This window comes from Eurytemora carolleeae, unplaced genomic scaffold (genome assembly GCF_000591075.1).
Source record: "Eurytemora carolleeae unplaced genomic scaffold, Eaff_2.0 scaffold368, whole genome shotgun sequence".
In the NCBI taxonomy this organism is placed as follows: domain Eukaryota; kingdom Metazoa; phylum Arthropoda; class Copepoda; order Calanoida; family Temoridae; genus Eurytemora; species Eurytemora carolleeae.
Window position 1 is genome coordinate 230206 of NW_019396263.1, and position 17589 is coordinate 247794.

General features: G+C 34.2%; 1 protein-coding gene across 1 annotated transcript; it reads right to left on the bottom strand.

Annotated features, from left to right (window-relative positions):
- Positions 1-295: 295 nt before the first annotated feature.
- Positions 296-11043, bottom strand: LOC111699633 (actin-related protein 3). Its single transcript, XM_023470354.1, has 12 exons — positions 10707-11043; positions 9759-9840; positions 8719-8820; positions 7640-7782; positions 7015-7078; positions 6722-6829; positions 5542-5690; positions 4953-5121; positions 2758-2886; positions 1519-1602; positions 1232-1315; positions 296-1079 (listed from the first exon to the last, which is right to left on the bottom strand). The coding sequence occupies exons 1-12, from the start codon at positions 10748-10750 to the stop codon at positions 984-986; spliced, it is 1254 nt and encodes a 417-aa protein (XP_023326122.1). The 5' UTR covers positions 10751-11043; the 3' UTR covers positions 296-983.
- Positions 11044-17589: the final 6546 nt, after the last annotated feature.

The following is a 17589-nucleotide window of genomic DNA, read 5'->3' on the forward strand; positions in this document are numbered from 1 at the left end:
GGCTATAGGCAACATATATATATAAACGAATGTCTTGTTTCATTGTTGCAGTTAATTTCGTTAGCAAAATCTATCACTCAAAAATATTTTCCTTTGAAATCAATTTTACTATAAAATGACTACCATGGTATATTTCTTATTAATGATAATCAATCTCTTTTGCAATAAAGAACTTAACAAATTATGGAAGAAGACGTTTAAAACTATTCACAAACTGTCATGTTTCGTGGGACACCCTGTATATAAACTCAAACCGACTGTCTGTTTCTAACCTAAATATTTACATATAAAGGAATATAATAAAAAGATGTATTTACTAAAAACAGCGGAGAGATGAATTGTGGATTTCTGGAAGCATGATAATTATTGATTAATTAATTTATAATATCATCTCGGGTTAATCACATAGGAAATCAACACATTTTAACAAAGTCTTCTACAAAGCGTATAGAAGCAGTGGAAGGAATCAACTAAGGATTTGATAGACTACAGGGACTATCAAGAAAAATACAGAACTAGCTTTCTTTAAATAAATTCATTAATTCATTAATAAAACCAATGTTAAATGGAGTCTCGTTAAAAATCATGTTTTAAATAAAAATTTGCCGTGAAGGCTTCACAAATCATTAAAGTCTAGATCACAAAGAAAAAATACAAACTTGGTTTAGTGATAGAGTTGAACTAATTTATTTTTGTCAAATATGTTGAACCCGATGCAAAGGAACCGCCAAATTTGACCCAGCACGTCGGTGTACAACTGACCCTGCACGTCGATGTACTGTGGATCGGTACGCGCCACTCCCAAAACTGGTTTCACTGGTTTGTAGGATCATCACGTAAAATCAAGTTTTAGCACCGAATCATGGTTCAGAGAATATCTAACGGTCCAATGACCGTTGTGGAGGTCAAATGAACGGACCGGATAGATGGATTGAATGTGTGCCTGCAGATCTGGTGACCTCGGTGCCATATTTTGTGCTTTTCTACGTCATTGTGCCGAAGACAGGGTTGTGCCGACAAATAGAAGGTCCGTACTCATCGTAATCAGCTTTAGTGTGACACACTCGATAGAACTCGGGCTAAAATATCAAAATATCAAAATATCAAAATGACGCAATGAAAGATTGTGAGACATCGAAATACGATCATTCAAAAAAATATTAATTTAATAATTAAATTTTTTTATTAGTTTTAAAAGTTATTGTTAAAAAGTTATTGATTCGATATATACCGTTGATGCAAGCATACTGCCTCCGAACCAGACTGCGTAGCGTTGCATCTGATGCGAGATCACTTGTACTTCAATGGGTTTTGGCTGAAATAGAATTAATTTAGGAAATAAATCTTATCCATCACAATTTTACTTTGTTTTTTAATGTGAATATTGTGCAAGTTAAAACTAATGTTTTTTATCAATCATTTTTAAATCGGAAGCTTGAGGTTTTTCGAATCATGAAATTTAAGGCCCCTTGGCTCGAGATATTTAGATGTTTTATTTAACATTATTTTAATATTTACCGTTTGTCCAGTCAGTTCTTCTGTAATCTTTAGCCTTCCGTCCACACTCTTCTTTATATCTCTTTCTAATCGTTTACCAAAATCCTAAACAACAAAACTTATGTTAATTGTATTTTCTTCGTTAAAAGGTTGCGGATATATACTTCGTTTAAATATTTCTCAGCAAGGACGCCTGTTTTAATAAATTTATTTCTAGGTTAAACCTTCCCTTAGTCATATGAGTTGCCACAAAAATTTAGGTCCGATCAGTTCAGCCTTTTTGACGTTTATTTTGACGTTTAATCAAACAGACAGAAAATATTGGGTTAAACATGACTATATTCATGTAAGGAGCACATCTGTTTGAATACTTGAAACTACTTAGTTTTGCAGACTTATGTAAATTGATTCACGCATTTCCCCGTCTGTAAGAAAGACGATATTTGGTAACTACAATACATTATATAAATAATATCTAGACAGCCATTATACAAATCATATCTTAAAACAAAGTATTTGTTAGGTTGTCCAACACCCCACCTACGCAACCTTTTAGCAAGTTTGTATTTGCCAACAGATAGTTCTGCAACTATCTAGAACTGGTGATTAATGGTCAGCGATTAAAATTTAAACAAAATCAGAGATGGCAACTTTAGAATTAAAGAATTACTTTAAGTAAAAATGAACTTGTTTTTCCTCACAATGGTCACGAGTTAGTTGTTAAGTCAAATATGAGCTAAGATATTAAATTTAAATTTGAAATGAAAGAATGGTAGCAAAAATAAATTTTATTTGTAGAATTTTTTTTAAAAATTACGAGAATTACATTCAACGGCATATCATATGACATAATTTAAGAGCTTAAAGGATTTAAACCAAAGTCTTCATGTTTTCAAAGATGAAATCATTCGTAAAAAATGAACTTATAAACTGCCCGTTCGTGAATAACTACTAAGTAACTTATGAAAACTTAATTTTTTGTTTGAATCATTTTCTACCTTTGTCGGATAGAACGATATTCTAAGACCTCGCCGTTAAGATTATATTTACCTTAAACATGGTAGAACCGCCGGATAGAACAATATTCTTGTCAAGACCCCGCCGTTTAGATTATATTTACCTTAAACATGGTAGAACCGCCGGAAAGAACGATATTCTTGTAAAGACCCCGCCGTTTAGATTATATTTACCTTAAACATGGTAGAACCGCCGGAAAGAACAATATTCTTGTAAAGACCCCGCCGTTTAGATTATATTTACCTTAAACATGGTAGAACCGCCGGAAAGAACGATATTCTTGTAAAGACCCCGCCGTTCATCTATTGGACAATTCTGTACCACACTATCCACAGTTTCACTGATAGGAACAGTGAAGTCAGGGTTAGCAAACTGAAATATTCAAAAATTATTTTTTTTAAAATAAAATTTAGAATCTAGAATCATAAAGAAAAAACCATGAAATAAATATCATTTTCCCTCTTTTTCGTCGAGAGGGAGGTCGAGACTAAAACTTAGTAATTTATTTTAATATTTCTTGAAATTCTCCACAAAAAAGTTTCCCATTTTTACTGGAGGAAATATTTGAATTTAAATAAAATAAACAAGGTGTACTAAGGGAAAACAACAAAAAAACATATTTGTATTTGTTTTCAGTCATAACCCGAAAGACCTGGAATTAATTGACACTGAATCAGTTGGAATGCATATATATCTTTGGTATTTTAAACGCACAATAAAGGCAGACCACATTTTGGAATTATATTTTTGTTATTATCGTTTTTATCAATCATATTTGTAAAATTAGACTTTCTGATTATGACTGTAATAAAAATACGCCTAAGTCGAGAAATTATACTGTAAAGTCGTCTGATTATTTATAAATTAATTCCGAGTCTTTCTGATTATGAGTAATAAAAATACGCCTAGGTTGAGAAATTTTAATTAAATATCCTAATAGGATTTCTTATCAATACAACAAAATCAAGTATACAAAACAATTGCAAGTGCTACTATACAAATACACTATTACACATACAACACAGGGTGTGCAAAAAACTCACAACAATGATAGATAACCATATTACTTCCAAAAAAGTACGCATTTTAATTTGAATCTGCATTCAGGAAGATCTGGTGTAACCATGCAAGTATGACTTTGATTTGTTACTAAAATACATGTTTGTAAAGTAAACCAAGTTTTTTTTGCACACCCTGTTATAATGCATTGTTTAACCAACTCTGACTCGAACGTTACCTTAGTAAACTTAAAAACTACAATTTCAACATCATGTAAATGTACATTATGGCAATATTTGTAAAATGTGAGCATACCAAAATCTTTGACGGGATATATATTTAATATATATAATATAAATATAAATAGACAGGGGCGGATACAGGATTTAAGTGAGGGGGGTGCTGGATTTATTTCGGAAGAAAAACATCCAAAAAGACGTGCCACAGACGAAAATTTTCTTTAAGATGATATTTTCCTGCCGAATCCGTCAGGGGGGGGGGGGGGTTGCGAAGGTCCTGCCGCCCCTGTATCTAGATATGTATATATATATATATATACACCCAGGCGAAAGATTGTTGCTTCAAAAAGGCTGTTGGACACATTTGTGTAATATTAGAAAAACTGTGACAAATAAGCAGTACTTTGGATCCATTTAATTTTAATGCAGATCCAGGTCCGGCTTTATTTTTGCTTATTTTTTTTATCATAACTTTCAAACATTTCTTCTTTTTTTCTTGTTTTTTTTTTACTTAAAACCTCTTGGAGTATTCATTGTTTGATCCCTCATTCATTGACACTTCAAATGTGCGTGTTTGAGAGATAAATAGGTTAGTTTTCCGATGTCTTTGTTGGTGTTGATGTAAATAATCGTGGAACTACAATGTACAGGTGTGGCGTTATTTCTGGGTAAACGTTAAATAATGGTAGTAGACTCTACACAGCAAATTTTCCGCGGCATTTGCGCACAATTCTGTGAATGTAAACAATAAATTGAGTGAAAGTGTTTCTCATATTTGAGAATCAATCAAGTTTTGATGAGCGACAGACAGTAAAAATCAATTGTTTTAACATTCGGGATCGATATGACAGCTTAGTGTACGTAAGTTAATTGTTAAGATTCTGATACTTGCAAATAATGAGAGTTTAACGTATAGTTAATTACTTCTGTACTCACATTATATATCAGCATATAGTGTATATTTTAAGTGTATAAATATAATTTCTAATTTTAAAATTTCAGATAAAATACCAGATTTCTGTTGTGCGCATTGCCTTAAACTGCAAAAATATGAGCGGATGCCGCGGAAAATTTGCTGCGTATAATCTACTACCATTATTTAACGTTTACCCAGAAATAACGCCACACCTGATCTAATGGATCCGGATTCTATGCACAGGAAAAAGGAAAGTGGAAGGATTTAATAATGTTTTTTTTTACCTCAGGATGAAAAAATATCTCTGGTCCAAGGAAGCGCTCGTATCCGACATCAACGGTGAAATCCTTCTTAGTAATTGCATTTGTGCCAGTATACTGCTTTATATACTTCTCAGGCTGGCTGTCATATCTACTAAACTCCTTGGCTATGTTAGGACACATGTAACAATACCTACAAATAAATACAATGAATTAATTAACAGGTTGGATGTTGCAAGTTTTCTACTCACAGCTATAATGAAGAATAAGTAAAAATGTAGATATTAAAAAGTGCAAAAGAAATGTTAGAAATAACAGTTCCAAATTTACTTTCCTTTTCAAAGAGAATGCAATCCTGTGAAACCAAAACGATAGAACAAAATAAATAAAATCGAATCAGAGCTCAGGTTGTTAACTAATTCAAGATGCACCTATTCTAATTTGAATTCTCTGGGGTAACAGAACAGTTTTTCTTTAACAATTTTTTTCGGACCTAGTTTTTTCGTGGCCTATCGAATGAATTTAATCATTAAAATCAAAAATGGCTTAAAATATTTACCAAAAAAGCCTGCATGTGAGTAATGGATTAAACAAAAGAATTAGATATTATTACCTTTCTTTGATAGCCTTGGCAGTTTCTAGTGATTGTTCTGGAGGGATTCCTATCTCTCTCTCTCTGAGCAGATGTTGTATAAAGCTGGTTATTGACCGGCCAGCTATAGGAATATGCTTTATACACGATCCTATCACATATCCATTGGCCTAAACAAAATAAAATTTAATCAGCTAAAAAATATTTTTAAAAGCTCAGGAAAAGATACGATAAGAGGGCGCCCCCCTCATTACGTAGATTGTTGACCTTCTATGACAAACTTGAAAAAGAAAAATCTTTGAATCCTACTTAGCGGATTAAATTCTCAATTTATATATCTAACAATTTCTCTGGATATATAATAATAATTGGATATATTTGTATTTAGTAATGGTAAAAACCTATTGCATATGTATTTAGTTATTAACGCAAGCCATTTATTATTTTTTTTGAATACATTACCTTAGGAAAACTTGGCATTTGAAATAAGTCAAGCGTGCATATATCTATTTTAATGCATGCAACAAGATAAAATTTTCAGTTTTTAATATTCAATATTTTTTTGATTCGTCGCTGTGGTTTAATGTTACATTTATGCAGAAATGCTCACACGTCATAAGTCTGGAAAACCCAGATTTCTTGGAAAAGGATTGAAATGTTTAGGACAAGATAAAATTTATCTTGAGAAAAGTTGCTTAAAATCAAATTTTTAACAAACTTATTGAAGAAAATATCTGGGGGAACCCAGCGTTAGGAAACTAAACTTTCTCTAAAAAAGGAAGAAAAAAAAACGATATTTTTTAAACCTTGTAGTAAAAAAATTCTTTTCGCTATTAACTTAATATTATTTTAAGCATTTTAAAAGGGGAAAAAAGGCGTATACAATGAAGAGGGCTGTGTGGACTATACCCCCCCCCCCCCAAGTCAAAAAAGGTCAAGCCGCCCCTGGATAGATTCCTGTATAAGCATTGTAATAACTTTCACATTCACGTATGGACAAATCTGTCTTTTAAATAATTGATAGGTGAGAATGACATTTGTCTAAATGCAAACAGAAGACATTTTAAGTCTTTAAGTCCCCCCCCCCCCTCGCTAATCTTTATAAGTAAAGTTGTAATCTCTGTTTCTTTGTTTGTCCGATCATAACTCAGGAACCCCCCTCCCCCTACACCAGTTAAAGGAAGGGGGGGGGAGAACTTACCACTGGTATAACATGAGTAACTCCATCTCCTGAATCTATGACTACACCAGTTAAAGGTCTTTCCGCTCCTTTCTTCTTAACCCAGGACGCAGCCAGGGATAGCACAGCCTAGACCAAGAAATCAATTAATAATCCGGATAAAACTGCAAATCCGGATCCGGGAAAAAAATCGCATGCAAATACAGATCCGGGAATTGAAATATTAAGACGTCCCTATTTGTGCATTTACCACTGGTCTTCCTATTCCATGGTTTTATATTAATGTAGTGTACACGTATAAATAACGTACGCACCTGTACAGCTATATATAAACCCGGTACATTAAAGGATTCGAACATTATCTCCGCCGTATACTCCCTGAAAATAGATAAAAAATTAATAAGTGCACTGACATAAAATAAACAAATGAAGCAAGAAACTAAGTAATAAGTGCACTGACATTAAATAAACAAATGAAGCAAGAAACTAAGAGTGAAAATAGATAAAAAATTAATAAGTGCACTGACATTAAATAAACAAATGAAGCAAGAAACTAAGAGTGAAAATAGATAAAAAAATTAATAAGTGCACTGACATTAAATAAACAAATGAAGCAAGAAACTAATAGTGAAAATAGATAAAAAATTAATAAGTGCACTGACATTAAATAAACAAGAGGCAAGAACTAAGAGTGAAAATAGATAAATATTAATAAGTGCACTGACATAAAATAAACATGAAGAAAATCATAAAATGAGAATGACATAGATAGATATTAATAAGTTCCCCAACATTAAATAAACAAAAGAAGTGATGAAAAACAGAATTATTTTACTAAACATGAAAAATATCATTTGTAGGGTTCACATATAAAGTTACAAAAGAATCACAAAGTGAAAATATATTTTTTGGTTTATCGCAATCCCTATTTTCACTAACCTATTCTCTGGAGTGTTTAGTGGAGGTTCTGTAAGTAGAAAATAATGATCTTCTGGTTCTGCCCTGAGGTACTTGAATATACACTGCTCTAGGTAGCGTTCCATCAGGTCCCAGTCCTCCACCAAACCATGTCGGACAGGGTACTAAACATCGTACAATCAGTAAAATATCTATTTATGTCATTGTAATGGGTATTATTAGGTACGAATTTTTGATTAATTTGATCGAAAACAAACTAGAAAAATAAAAAATCACAGCAAAAACTTTTTCGCACTTAATAATACCCATTACAATCACAATTTTACTCAAATTATTTAAAAGCAGGTCGATAAAGTTACTTAATCACCCTGTTGTAGGGTGATTAAGTAACTTTATCACCCTACAATGAGACAAATTAGATATGAAATTTGAAATTTTAATAGCAGGGGGAAAAAGTTACTTTTTCGCCCTGTTGTAGGGCGATATTCACTTAATCACCCCACAACGGGAAATATTAGGTGTGATAAATTCCATCAATATTGAATAAATAAGGTTTACATACAAATAACTAAACGAATACATCCTTTCAAAACTCAATCATCCCTTTCATCTATTTTCACTTATTATGTACTCGGCTCCGCAACATTTTGGTTTCCTGGATCCGGATCCAAGGTGCAAAAAAACCAAACAAAATCTGATAAAAAGAAACTCTTGCTCTCAAAACACAAATCTCAAATGTTAACTAATGAGCGATTATTTATCTCTGAATAGTCCATTAAGTTTCAGCATGAATATAAGAGGGGAAAAAAGAAAAAATTGAAAATTTGTTATTTGTTAAAAAAACATTAAATCTTGAGGAAACAGGAGTTTATTTGAAACAGTATTGTTAAAAATCCAAGCATTTTATACATTTGAGGATAGTTTCCGATTCAATAAGCCCTTAACTTCGGCATAACAAATATATGTGGGTTTTCAACTTAAAGAATTAAATTTGGTAATAAAAAACGAGTCTTTAGACACTTAAATTTTTCATAAACCATTTTTTCTCATTAGTTTAATGCAGAATTTAATATGTCAGTACAACCCATGATTAAACTAACCTTAACAGCGTAAGGAGTTTTCTGCTCCATCGCCTCGTCTCCAATATAAAAATCTAGATCCTCCACTCCTCTTGTCACCCTTCTCTGGGTCTCATCTCCAACCTGGAACAATACAAGAAAATTAAAACCTAGCTAAGAAAATTAAAAACTAGCTAAAGTATCCGATGATGCCCTTGGGATTTTGAAAATATTTTGAGGAAAAAAACGGTTTTGCCTGGTAACTTAAAACTTTCTCTATATAAGGCAACCCACTCACCTTTTTTAAATTAAAAGCCAAGTTAAAAATATTCCAAGGAGTATGGAATATAAGGGGGAAGGGATTGACCCGGCCCGCCCTGCCATATTATCATACATGCTTTGCAGGCGGTACTCCATTTGAAGAGTTTTTTAAAGGTCGTCTTTTTAATTTTTATCAAATATTAGCGATTTTTTATATCTTAAAAATACGTTTGTATTGCCATTATTTGTGCATCCAAAAAAAGATTTTTGTTTGGCGTTACTCAGCCTATTCCTTGTTTAATGGTATACAATAACCTATTCTGAATACAGACAATTCTAATTATTTAAGATACTAGCTGAATAGCCCGGCGTTGCCCAGGAATTCCAAAGAAAATTTTAATTAGGGTAATTTCAGCCAATTCAGTCCGGCCGTTTGAGCAAAGAGCTTTATTTTAAAGACTTATTCGGCTATCAATGATTGGTACCTCCTACGTTTCTGAAATATCTAACTTTTGAGTGGCTAATTCATGTCAGAATATTCTTTTTCTAAATAAACGAAATAAATGTGCTTTAAAAAATTTGATTATTTCAAATAGTCTTTCAATGCAACAGATGTTAAGTTAGAGTACAAACACACTTGTTTCTAATTCTATATTGGCGCATAATCATAGATTTAATGCAAACCTAAATTTAAAATTCATGAATTAAATTTTAATGTTATTAAAAATCACTCTCACGTTTTAGCTGTGAAGTCCTGATTCTGAACCGGGGATGATTAATGAACTGAAAAAAAGATAATTTTTAACCCTCAAAATATTTACCTTCGCCGTTTCCTTGACAGCTATAGCACTCGGGATAATAAACTGGGGTTCTTTATTACCCGCATACCCCATCTTGGTGTACCTAGACAAAATAGTATTAAATTTTATAGAATTGAAAGGAGTATGGTAATAAAGTGTTACGAGTTTTCAACGCTTGGGATTACATCTTTAGTTTCCCTATAACATTAAAATTGATCTAACCCTCTTTTTAGATCAACCCTGACTTTGAATCAGGAGCTGAGGGGGTGATTGGTAATTTCCTAGTACACGATTTTTGGACACCCCCCTCCTATCAATTTTGTACATGAATCTTATATGTAAGAAATGGATATAATTGATCATATGGCCGCAGCACCCGGCCACCTAGCCTTTCCTAGCTAGCCACTTCGCTCGGCCCCCTAGCCTGTCCCGAGTCGCAGCGCTCGGCCCAGAAATTATATGAAACTAACCTAACCCTAAAATAATAAAAATAACTTATAATCAATGGTTATGTGCAAAATTGATAGGAGGGAGGTTCAGAAATCGTACACTATAACGGACCGTCGGACCCGGGTGATCTTTACTGAAAGAAAAAACTCCTTAAATGCAAGACAAAACTAAGCCATTAAGATTATGAGAAATTAACGAAATTAAGAATGAAGAAAATAAAATTATGCTGGTTAATATGCAGAAAAGCGCATATAATTAACTGGAAGGAAAAACATGTGTATAATAAAAGTTCAGATTTAATGTTACAAAATAACAAAATGGAAATCCAATTAATCTTTAAAAGGATTTAAACAACACTCTCAACTAAGGTTTAATTATTTAACTGGAATGGGACGAACGGCTATAATAAGACATAAACAAACGGGATCAAATATCCTAAATAATGACCTTTAAACAATTGGATTACATATTTAATCATCTTATTTCTATATATTAAAATCGAATTAAAGAATAGCTTACCCCGTCCCTACATCAATAACACAAGCAGGTAATCTTCGAGCCATGTTTATTGTTTTAATAATTCACTCCTATCATTGAGCATAAACAACAAGTTTTTCACCGGAAATCTAATTCAATGTTTGTTTACTTGTCTCGTCGGCCATCAAGTAATATTTCCTAATTTTAACCAATCCCTGATCACAAGGCTTTACGATTTCTAACTTGATCACTTTATCGTCTGTTTAAGCTGGAGTTGAGGAACATTTTGTGGAAAATGATAAGAACTCTAGAATTTCTGCCCCCACCCAGCGCTGCAGGATTCAATATGGAGAACAATGGACCAATGGGAGGTCACAACTGGATTTGTTTTCAACCAATCAAAGACAAGGATGAGTATTGTGTTGGCCGGTCTTTATACAAATACGACATTTAAAACAATAGTTTTACAGAAATCAACAAGTTCGAAAACAAAACGATGGTGTATCTTTCGACCTACGCAAATCCGCTATACTCCACTTCTGACCTACGCCAAATCCGCTATACAATACATCCGACCTAATAGGCCGTGGTTTTACAGCTCCTATATGAGCTTGTAGCCGCAGCGCCCGGCCCCCTAGCCTGTCCTAGCCACAGCGCTCGGCCCTGAAATTGTCTTACTATACCATAACCCTCAAATATAATACAAAAAAAAACAGCTGGCGTAGGTCCGATATTGCAGTAGGTCGGAATCAAGGTAGTAGGTCAGAAGTTCAGTGGGGGATGTTGCGAAAAGACGATGTAACATTACGTCAAACAAAACAAATAAAGATTAAAAATGATTGGAGGATTGACGGGTTGGAAGAAGGAGGGCCACACTGTTCCATTGAGACCGTCAGGTTAAAAGTCGTGTCACTCGAATGAAACCTTTTGCAGTAGATACATCCATGTCTAGAGATATCATAACAACCAATTTTAAAATCTGCACTGCGTGTTAAGATGGTTAAAATAATAAATTAAAAAATAGAAATAATTTTGTTAAAAATATAAATTATAATATCATAATTGAAGAAATCCGCAAAAAAAACGGGAGAAAACGTTCGAATTTCGAATTTTCGTACAGGTTTATCTCGCACTTTCAACATCTAATATACATTCAATCATGGAAAAGAACTTTGATAGAAGTTCTGTTTGTTGTTGTTGTTGGGCATATTTTGGATTAAGATCTAAACATCTTACTCTTGTGAATTCAGCCATTGGGAAGACTGTTCAAACCTTCATTTATCCTGGTTACTCGGTAGATGTTTGTAGTTATCCTAGCATGGTTTGTTCTGGTTGTCGGAGAAACTTATATTTGCTGAAAGCAGGGAAACAGGGGATGGGAGAAAAGGGTTGGAGAGTAGAGGAAAAGGTTCAAAGGAATGGAAGGAAAAGGTTGGAAGGGATGAAAGGAGAAGGTTGCGTGGATGGAACGATAAGGTTGGAGGAGTTGGAATGGTTGGAAGGAGAAGGATGGAGAGGATGGAAGGAGATGGACGGGGAGGATGTAAGGAGAAGGATGGAAGGAGAAGGTTGGATGAGATGAAAGGAGAAGATTAGAGGGGATGGAAGGATAAGGTAGAGGGAATGGAAGGAGAAGGTTGAATTTAGACTTGAAATAACACTTTGTGATAAGAAAAGTTTAAAGTTTACATGTTCAAGATGTTTAGTGTAAAAGATATAAACTAAAATGTTTAGTTTCTAAACATTTTGTAATAATTATATACTTTTACACAGTATATTTTATAATATATATATCAGAAATCAATTATGTATTCTCCCCCCATTCCTGGGGTTTTTAAAAATGTAATTAAAGTAGATGGGAGAAAAATAATTTTCCCATGTAAAAATCCCGTGTTCATCTCGTGAAATAAACTCAAGTTTTCGCCGTGTAAAAACTCAGTCCTAGACCCGTGATCAAATCGTCGACAATCACCTGGACAACACGTGAATTATCACGGGATAATGACGGGTCACTCGTGTGAAATAAACCAAATAATCTTGTGTTCTTCACGGGTTTTTGTTTGTTGGGAGGGGATGGTACAGGGAGGAGAATGTTGGAGGCGATGTTACAGGAAGGATAATTGGTTGGAGGAGATGGAATTGGAAGGATACGGTTGGAGAGGATCAAACAATAGGGTTGGAGGGATTTAACGAGAAGGATGGAGACAATGGAAGGAGAAGGTTGTAACTTGTAGAATGGAAGGAAAATGTTGAAGAAGCTGGATTAAATTGAATGGAAGAAGACGTTGGCAGGGATTTAGGGGAAGAGGGAAGTTTAAAGGAATAGAAGAAGTCCAAACATCCTAAAACAAATAAATTTCCGGAGGTTATTGAGAGAACTCTCAAGTATGACGGAAACCCATGAGAAATTTTTGAATGATGTGAAATCATGGAAACACATTTGTATAACATGAGTGGGAAACAGGACAGTGGAAAGGACGCTACGTCATGGGCCATGGGAGCAGCTAGGCAAGACTAAGAGATAGTGTTGTTGCATCGTACCGGATTAGCAATTAAATTGGAGAAGTTCTCACAGATGAGAAGGATGAAGAAGGAATATTTGGCCATGAAACTGCAGGGAAGAAATGAAGATCCCAGAAAATACTACACGGACAAGATATGAGATTATGGGTACAAGCCTACGCTCCGTGCAATAGGAGTTTAGTAGAATTTTGAATGAAATGATAATGGGATTGTACAATAGATTGGAAGAAAACTCGCCTGTTTTTCATGAAACATGAGAACGAGATTAAGGTTGTGTTAGAACATCAGTTGGTAAACCTTAGAGAAGTTATAATATGTAGATCCCAGAGCTCATTCACATGATTTGGCTGGACTCAGGAGTACGTATAGTTTTGAGAAGGGTGTAAGCATATACCAGAGCTGATGGGATGCTGAAAACAGGACAAGTGCCTATGGAAGTGAATACAGTGCCTGGTTTGGTACTGGACGAGTCTGAAGATGAAGGAGGAGAAATGTTTGGTGATGTTAAAGTGTCACAGTTAAGGTTTCCTGCGAAAAATGCAAAAATTTTAGCAAAATAAGAAATGCAAAAATTTCGCAAAAAAAATGCAAAAATTTTGCGAATACAAGACGAGCATTTACCGAAAAATAAGTTTTTGAGGGATTTATTCCACTCAAAATATAAAGTGACCAAATGTTATAGATTTAAGAACAACCATGAAGACAATTCATAGATTTATTTGTAAGTTAATAATACTTTCGGAACTGTTAAAATCTCTTTCTTAAAACACAACATAAAATTTATTACAGAGAAAACAAAAATAATTCGGAATATTTTAAATTCACCCAGTAAAATAACTATCTGCCTGGCTGGCTCATGGCTAGTTGGATTTGAGTGAACATACATGGATCAGAAAGGTAGAGAAATCAAATTAAAGGTAGAGAAATCAAATTCTCTTCATCAAACATGCATTAAATTAAAGGAAGAGAAATTATTAATACTAGGCTTTAAGAGCGCTTTGCGCCCATCTTCTAATTAAATTGTGAACATGTTCTTTTTGTTTAAATTTTAAAACAAAGAAGAAAAAAATTTTGCGGATTTAAAAAAAAATCGCGGATTTTCAAGAATTTAATTTTTTTTTACAAAATTAAAAAACCTTTAAAACACATTTTTTAAAATTTTTATCATTTATAAACCTTCCCTGTGGTCAAGTGATGTACCACAAAAAATTTGGGCCCGATCGGTTCAGCCGTTTTGACGTTTATTGGATACAAACAAACAGACAAACAAACAGACAGACAAGCCAAATCTATATATAGATGGTTGTTGAACATAAATCCCCCACATAATGTAGCCTTTACCAGCCACAAGTCCAAACCAAACAATTTCTCCGGCTCTACCTCTCTACCCTGACAAAGGGAAATTGAAACAGTGAAACATTTACTAGTGAAAATAAAATCCATTAATAACTTTGCCATTCATAGTAAATTCCACTTAAACAACCAGGTTTATATTTTCAGAAATATTCACAATGTTTTAAACTATTCCATCAAACCTTCCAACCCTTAATCACTCCTTTATCAACCTGACATGATAACATAGTAAATTATATTGCTAATCATTCAGAAACATTTATACTTTGCCATTTATTTTTACTATATATGCATTTTATTGCAGGTTTGAAATATATCAGTTAACAAGATTATTTGCAACTTGTGTCAGAGTTGAGGAGCCCCACCAACAAACCTTTTGATCAAAGAACCAATCAACCAACTGACCAACCAACAAACATACCAATCAACCCATTGACCAACCAGCCAATCTAACATATTATTGTTGACTAAATGTTTGCAGGGGATGTCATCCACGGAAACAACACTGAGACCCCATTCCAGGAGCCTCAGAAAGCATGCATAAGGAATTCTCCCTGCTTCCACAGGGATGTATGATTTGCACCACGCCAACCAACCACGTTTGTAATCTGGATGATGGACCTAAACAACAGCAATACCACCCAAACCTCTCCCGATTCTGTCAAACTCCCTCAACCCCCTCGCCAACCAAAACATTCTCACCTGTTAAGATTGAACGAGTTCACCGTCATCACTGATAGAAACACTGTTTTTCACTGGAGTACTATGAAGGATAGCGGAGGCACCCATCAGAAGATGGTTAGACTATATCCAACAGTTTAACTTTATGGTAACTCATCGTGCAGGTATGCCCCCCTCCTGCAAAGGTAAGATATGTACAGTAGTTGAACTCTCTTGGCACTTGCCAGGAGCCAATGGTATAGAAGGCAGAGGACCCCCTCTGATAGGAGCTATACAAGGTACAATAGTCATAGATCAGTATGATTTTGAGAAAGCTCAACTGAATGACGAATCACTTAACTTGGTCAGATCATGGTTTGACAGAATACAGGTAAGGTTGAGGATAAAAAATCAACACAAAAGAACTCAAAACTTTACAGCAGTGTGTTACAGTTGTATAAGCTAAGTTAATTTATTTGTTAGAAGACAAATTCAAGGCTGAACCCATGATGAGAATTGTTGTCCCATCCTCGCACAGGTATCAAGTCCTACTAACACTGCAGAGTACAGCGTGCTATGCAACAGGTTAAAAAGGTTTTCTACTGGCCAGTGTATAGAAGTAACACAAGTCTCTTTGTCACAGAATGTGCAGGTTGCTTGCACAGAGAAGAGGTAAATTTAAAACATGTTAAACCTTTTGGGCACTGCGTGCAAAAGACCTCAATGACGTCCATTAATATTGTCCACAAATAAAAATAAGTATATATTAATGATACTTGATCAATTTAGTCATTTCTCTGCTGAAGTTACTATTCCTGAAGTCAGCTGAGACAGTCTCCACAGCAATCCTGAAACATTGGATCTCGTATGGAACTCCAACAAAATCCAGGACCGATGCAGGACTAGAATTTTGAAACTCTGTAATAGTTTCTATGATGAGTGCTTTAAATTAAAGCGACAATGGCAAGAGAAAAATGGCCATTGCGGAGAAAAAAAGTTTTAATTGCAAAAGTCAAAAATTTTATAATACTCCTTGAAAGGCAAGGAAAGTGGATACAAATTAATGTTTGCAACTTAAAGAAAAAGAGCAACAATGATTTTTTATTTCCAGTGTTATTAAATACAGTCATTGAATGCAACCTGGTAGTATCCAAATTCTCAACCCAGGTAGGAGTATTACAATATTGATTTGTTGAGGATGGCAGAGAATACAGATGTCAAACTTCATATCATCTGCCCAGAAGAGCTGAGTAATACTGCCGAGCTCAGGTCTCTAGCACTGTTCCTCAGGTACAACTTGAGCTCAAAGACAGACAAAGGAATCTGGGGGCCAGATTTCCCCTGAAGCCAACATGGAAAAACCCTCAGAAGTTCCACCTCATCATCTTCACCAAGTGAAGAAGTACAAGTTCCTCTCCATTGTCAACAGAATGCTGATAACCTCCTCCGCCAAGGAACCCTAGGTGGTCCCCATTTTTCAAGAGCTCTACATGGTATCAAAAGCTGGATTAGAATAGGACTGGAGATAAGTCAATCCCTCCGCTGGGGTCAGAGTTTTCACATTTTGTATTTTTTTTATATCATCATTTCGGTTTAATAAGAACAGATTTCAGTTAAAAAAAAACACTGAAATAATTATCGTTGGAATATATACCCTGATTCAATAAGAGGATTATTTACTATAAACTATAACTATGTTTTACTTAAAAATATAAAATTGTTCAAATATGCAAAACGTCTAAAAACATACCTCCCCATGTTGATATACCAAGGAAACACAATGAGAAATTATGAAATGGGGAGGGGTACTACAGCTTCACCCCCTTTCTACGTGTCCCTGACTGACCTGTTTTTTCTGCTTTGAATTTGCATAGAAATCTCAGACTAGAATTCCCACAGGAAATTGCCTGCGCAAATTTGTGAGAGTTTAAGAGATCGTTCATGTATTTGGATAAGAGATTGAGGTATCATTTAATGGGCCAATGTACTATTTCACATTTTGACTTCCATATTATAAGCAGTCGAAGGAAATGAGTTTTTGCCACAAACTCAAATGTTCTAATCCCTATATATTTGCAGCCAGATAGTGTAACTCTTTGATATTTCAAACTTAGATTATTTCATCTAACAGAATTCATAGTTTGAAATATCAAAGGTCTACAACATTGGGTTGCAAAGATATAGGGAATAGAAAATTTGAGATTTTGGCAATAACTCAATTCCTTTCACTGTAATTTTAAAGTTATTGAGTTATAAATTTTGAAAATAAATCATTTAATCTTTTTCTTCAAATTCTCTCTTGATAGAGGATTAAAACAAAAAACCTACAGATTAAAAGAAATATGGGTGAACAATATGTTTGGTTGGAAAATGAATAAATGGGAAGCAA

What these genes read in the sequence shown, in the direction of transcription:
- LOC111699633 (XM_023470354.1), bottom strand. Translation starts at nt 10,750, where the DNA reads ATGGCTCGAAGATTACCTGCTTGTGTTATTGATGTAGGGACGGG. An exon ending in CTAAACACTCCAGAGAATAG is followed by an intron (nt 7,079 to 7,639) that starts GTTAGTGAAAAT and finishes ATCTATTTTCAG; the next exon opens with GGAGTATACGGCGGAGATAA. An exon ending in AAGAACTGACTGGACAAACG is followed by an intron (nt 1,316 to 1,518) that starts GTAAATATTAAA and finishes ATTCTATTTCAG; the next exon opens with CCAAAACCCATTGAAGTACA.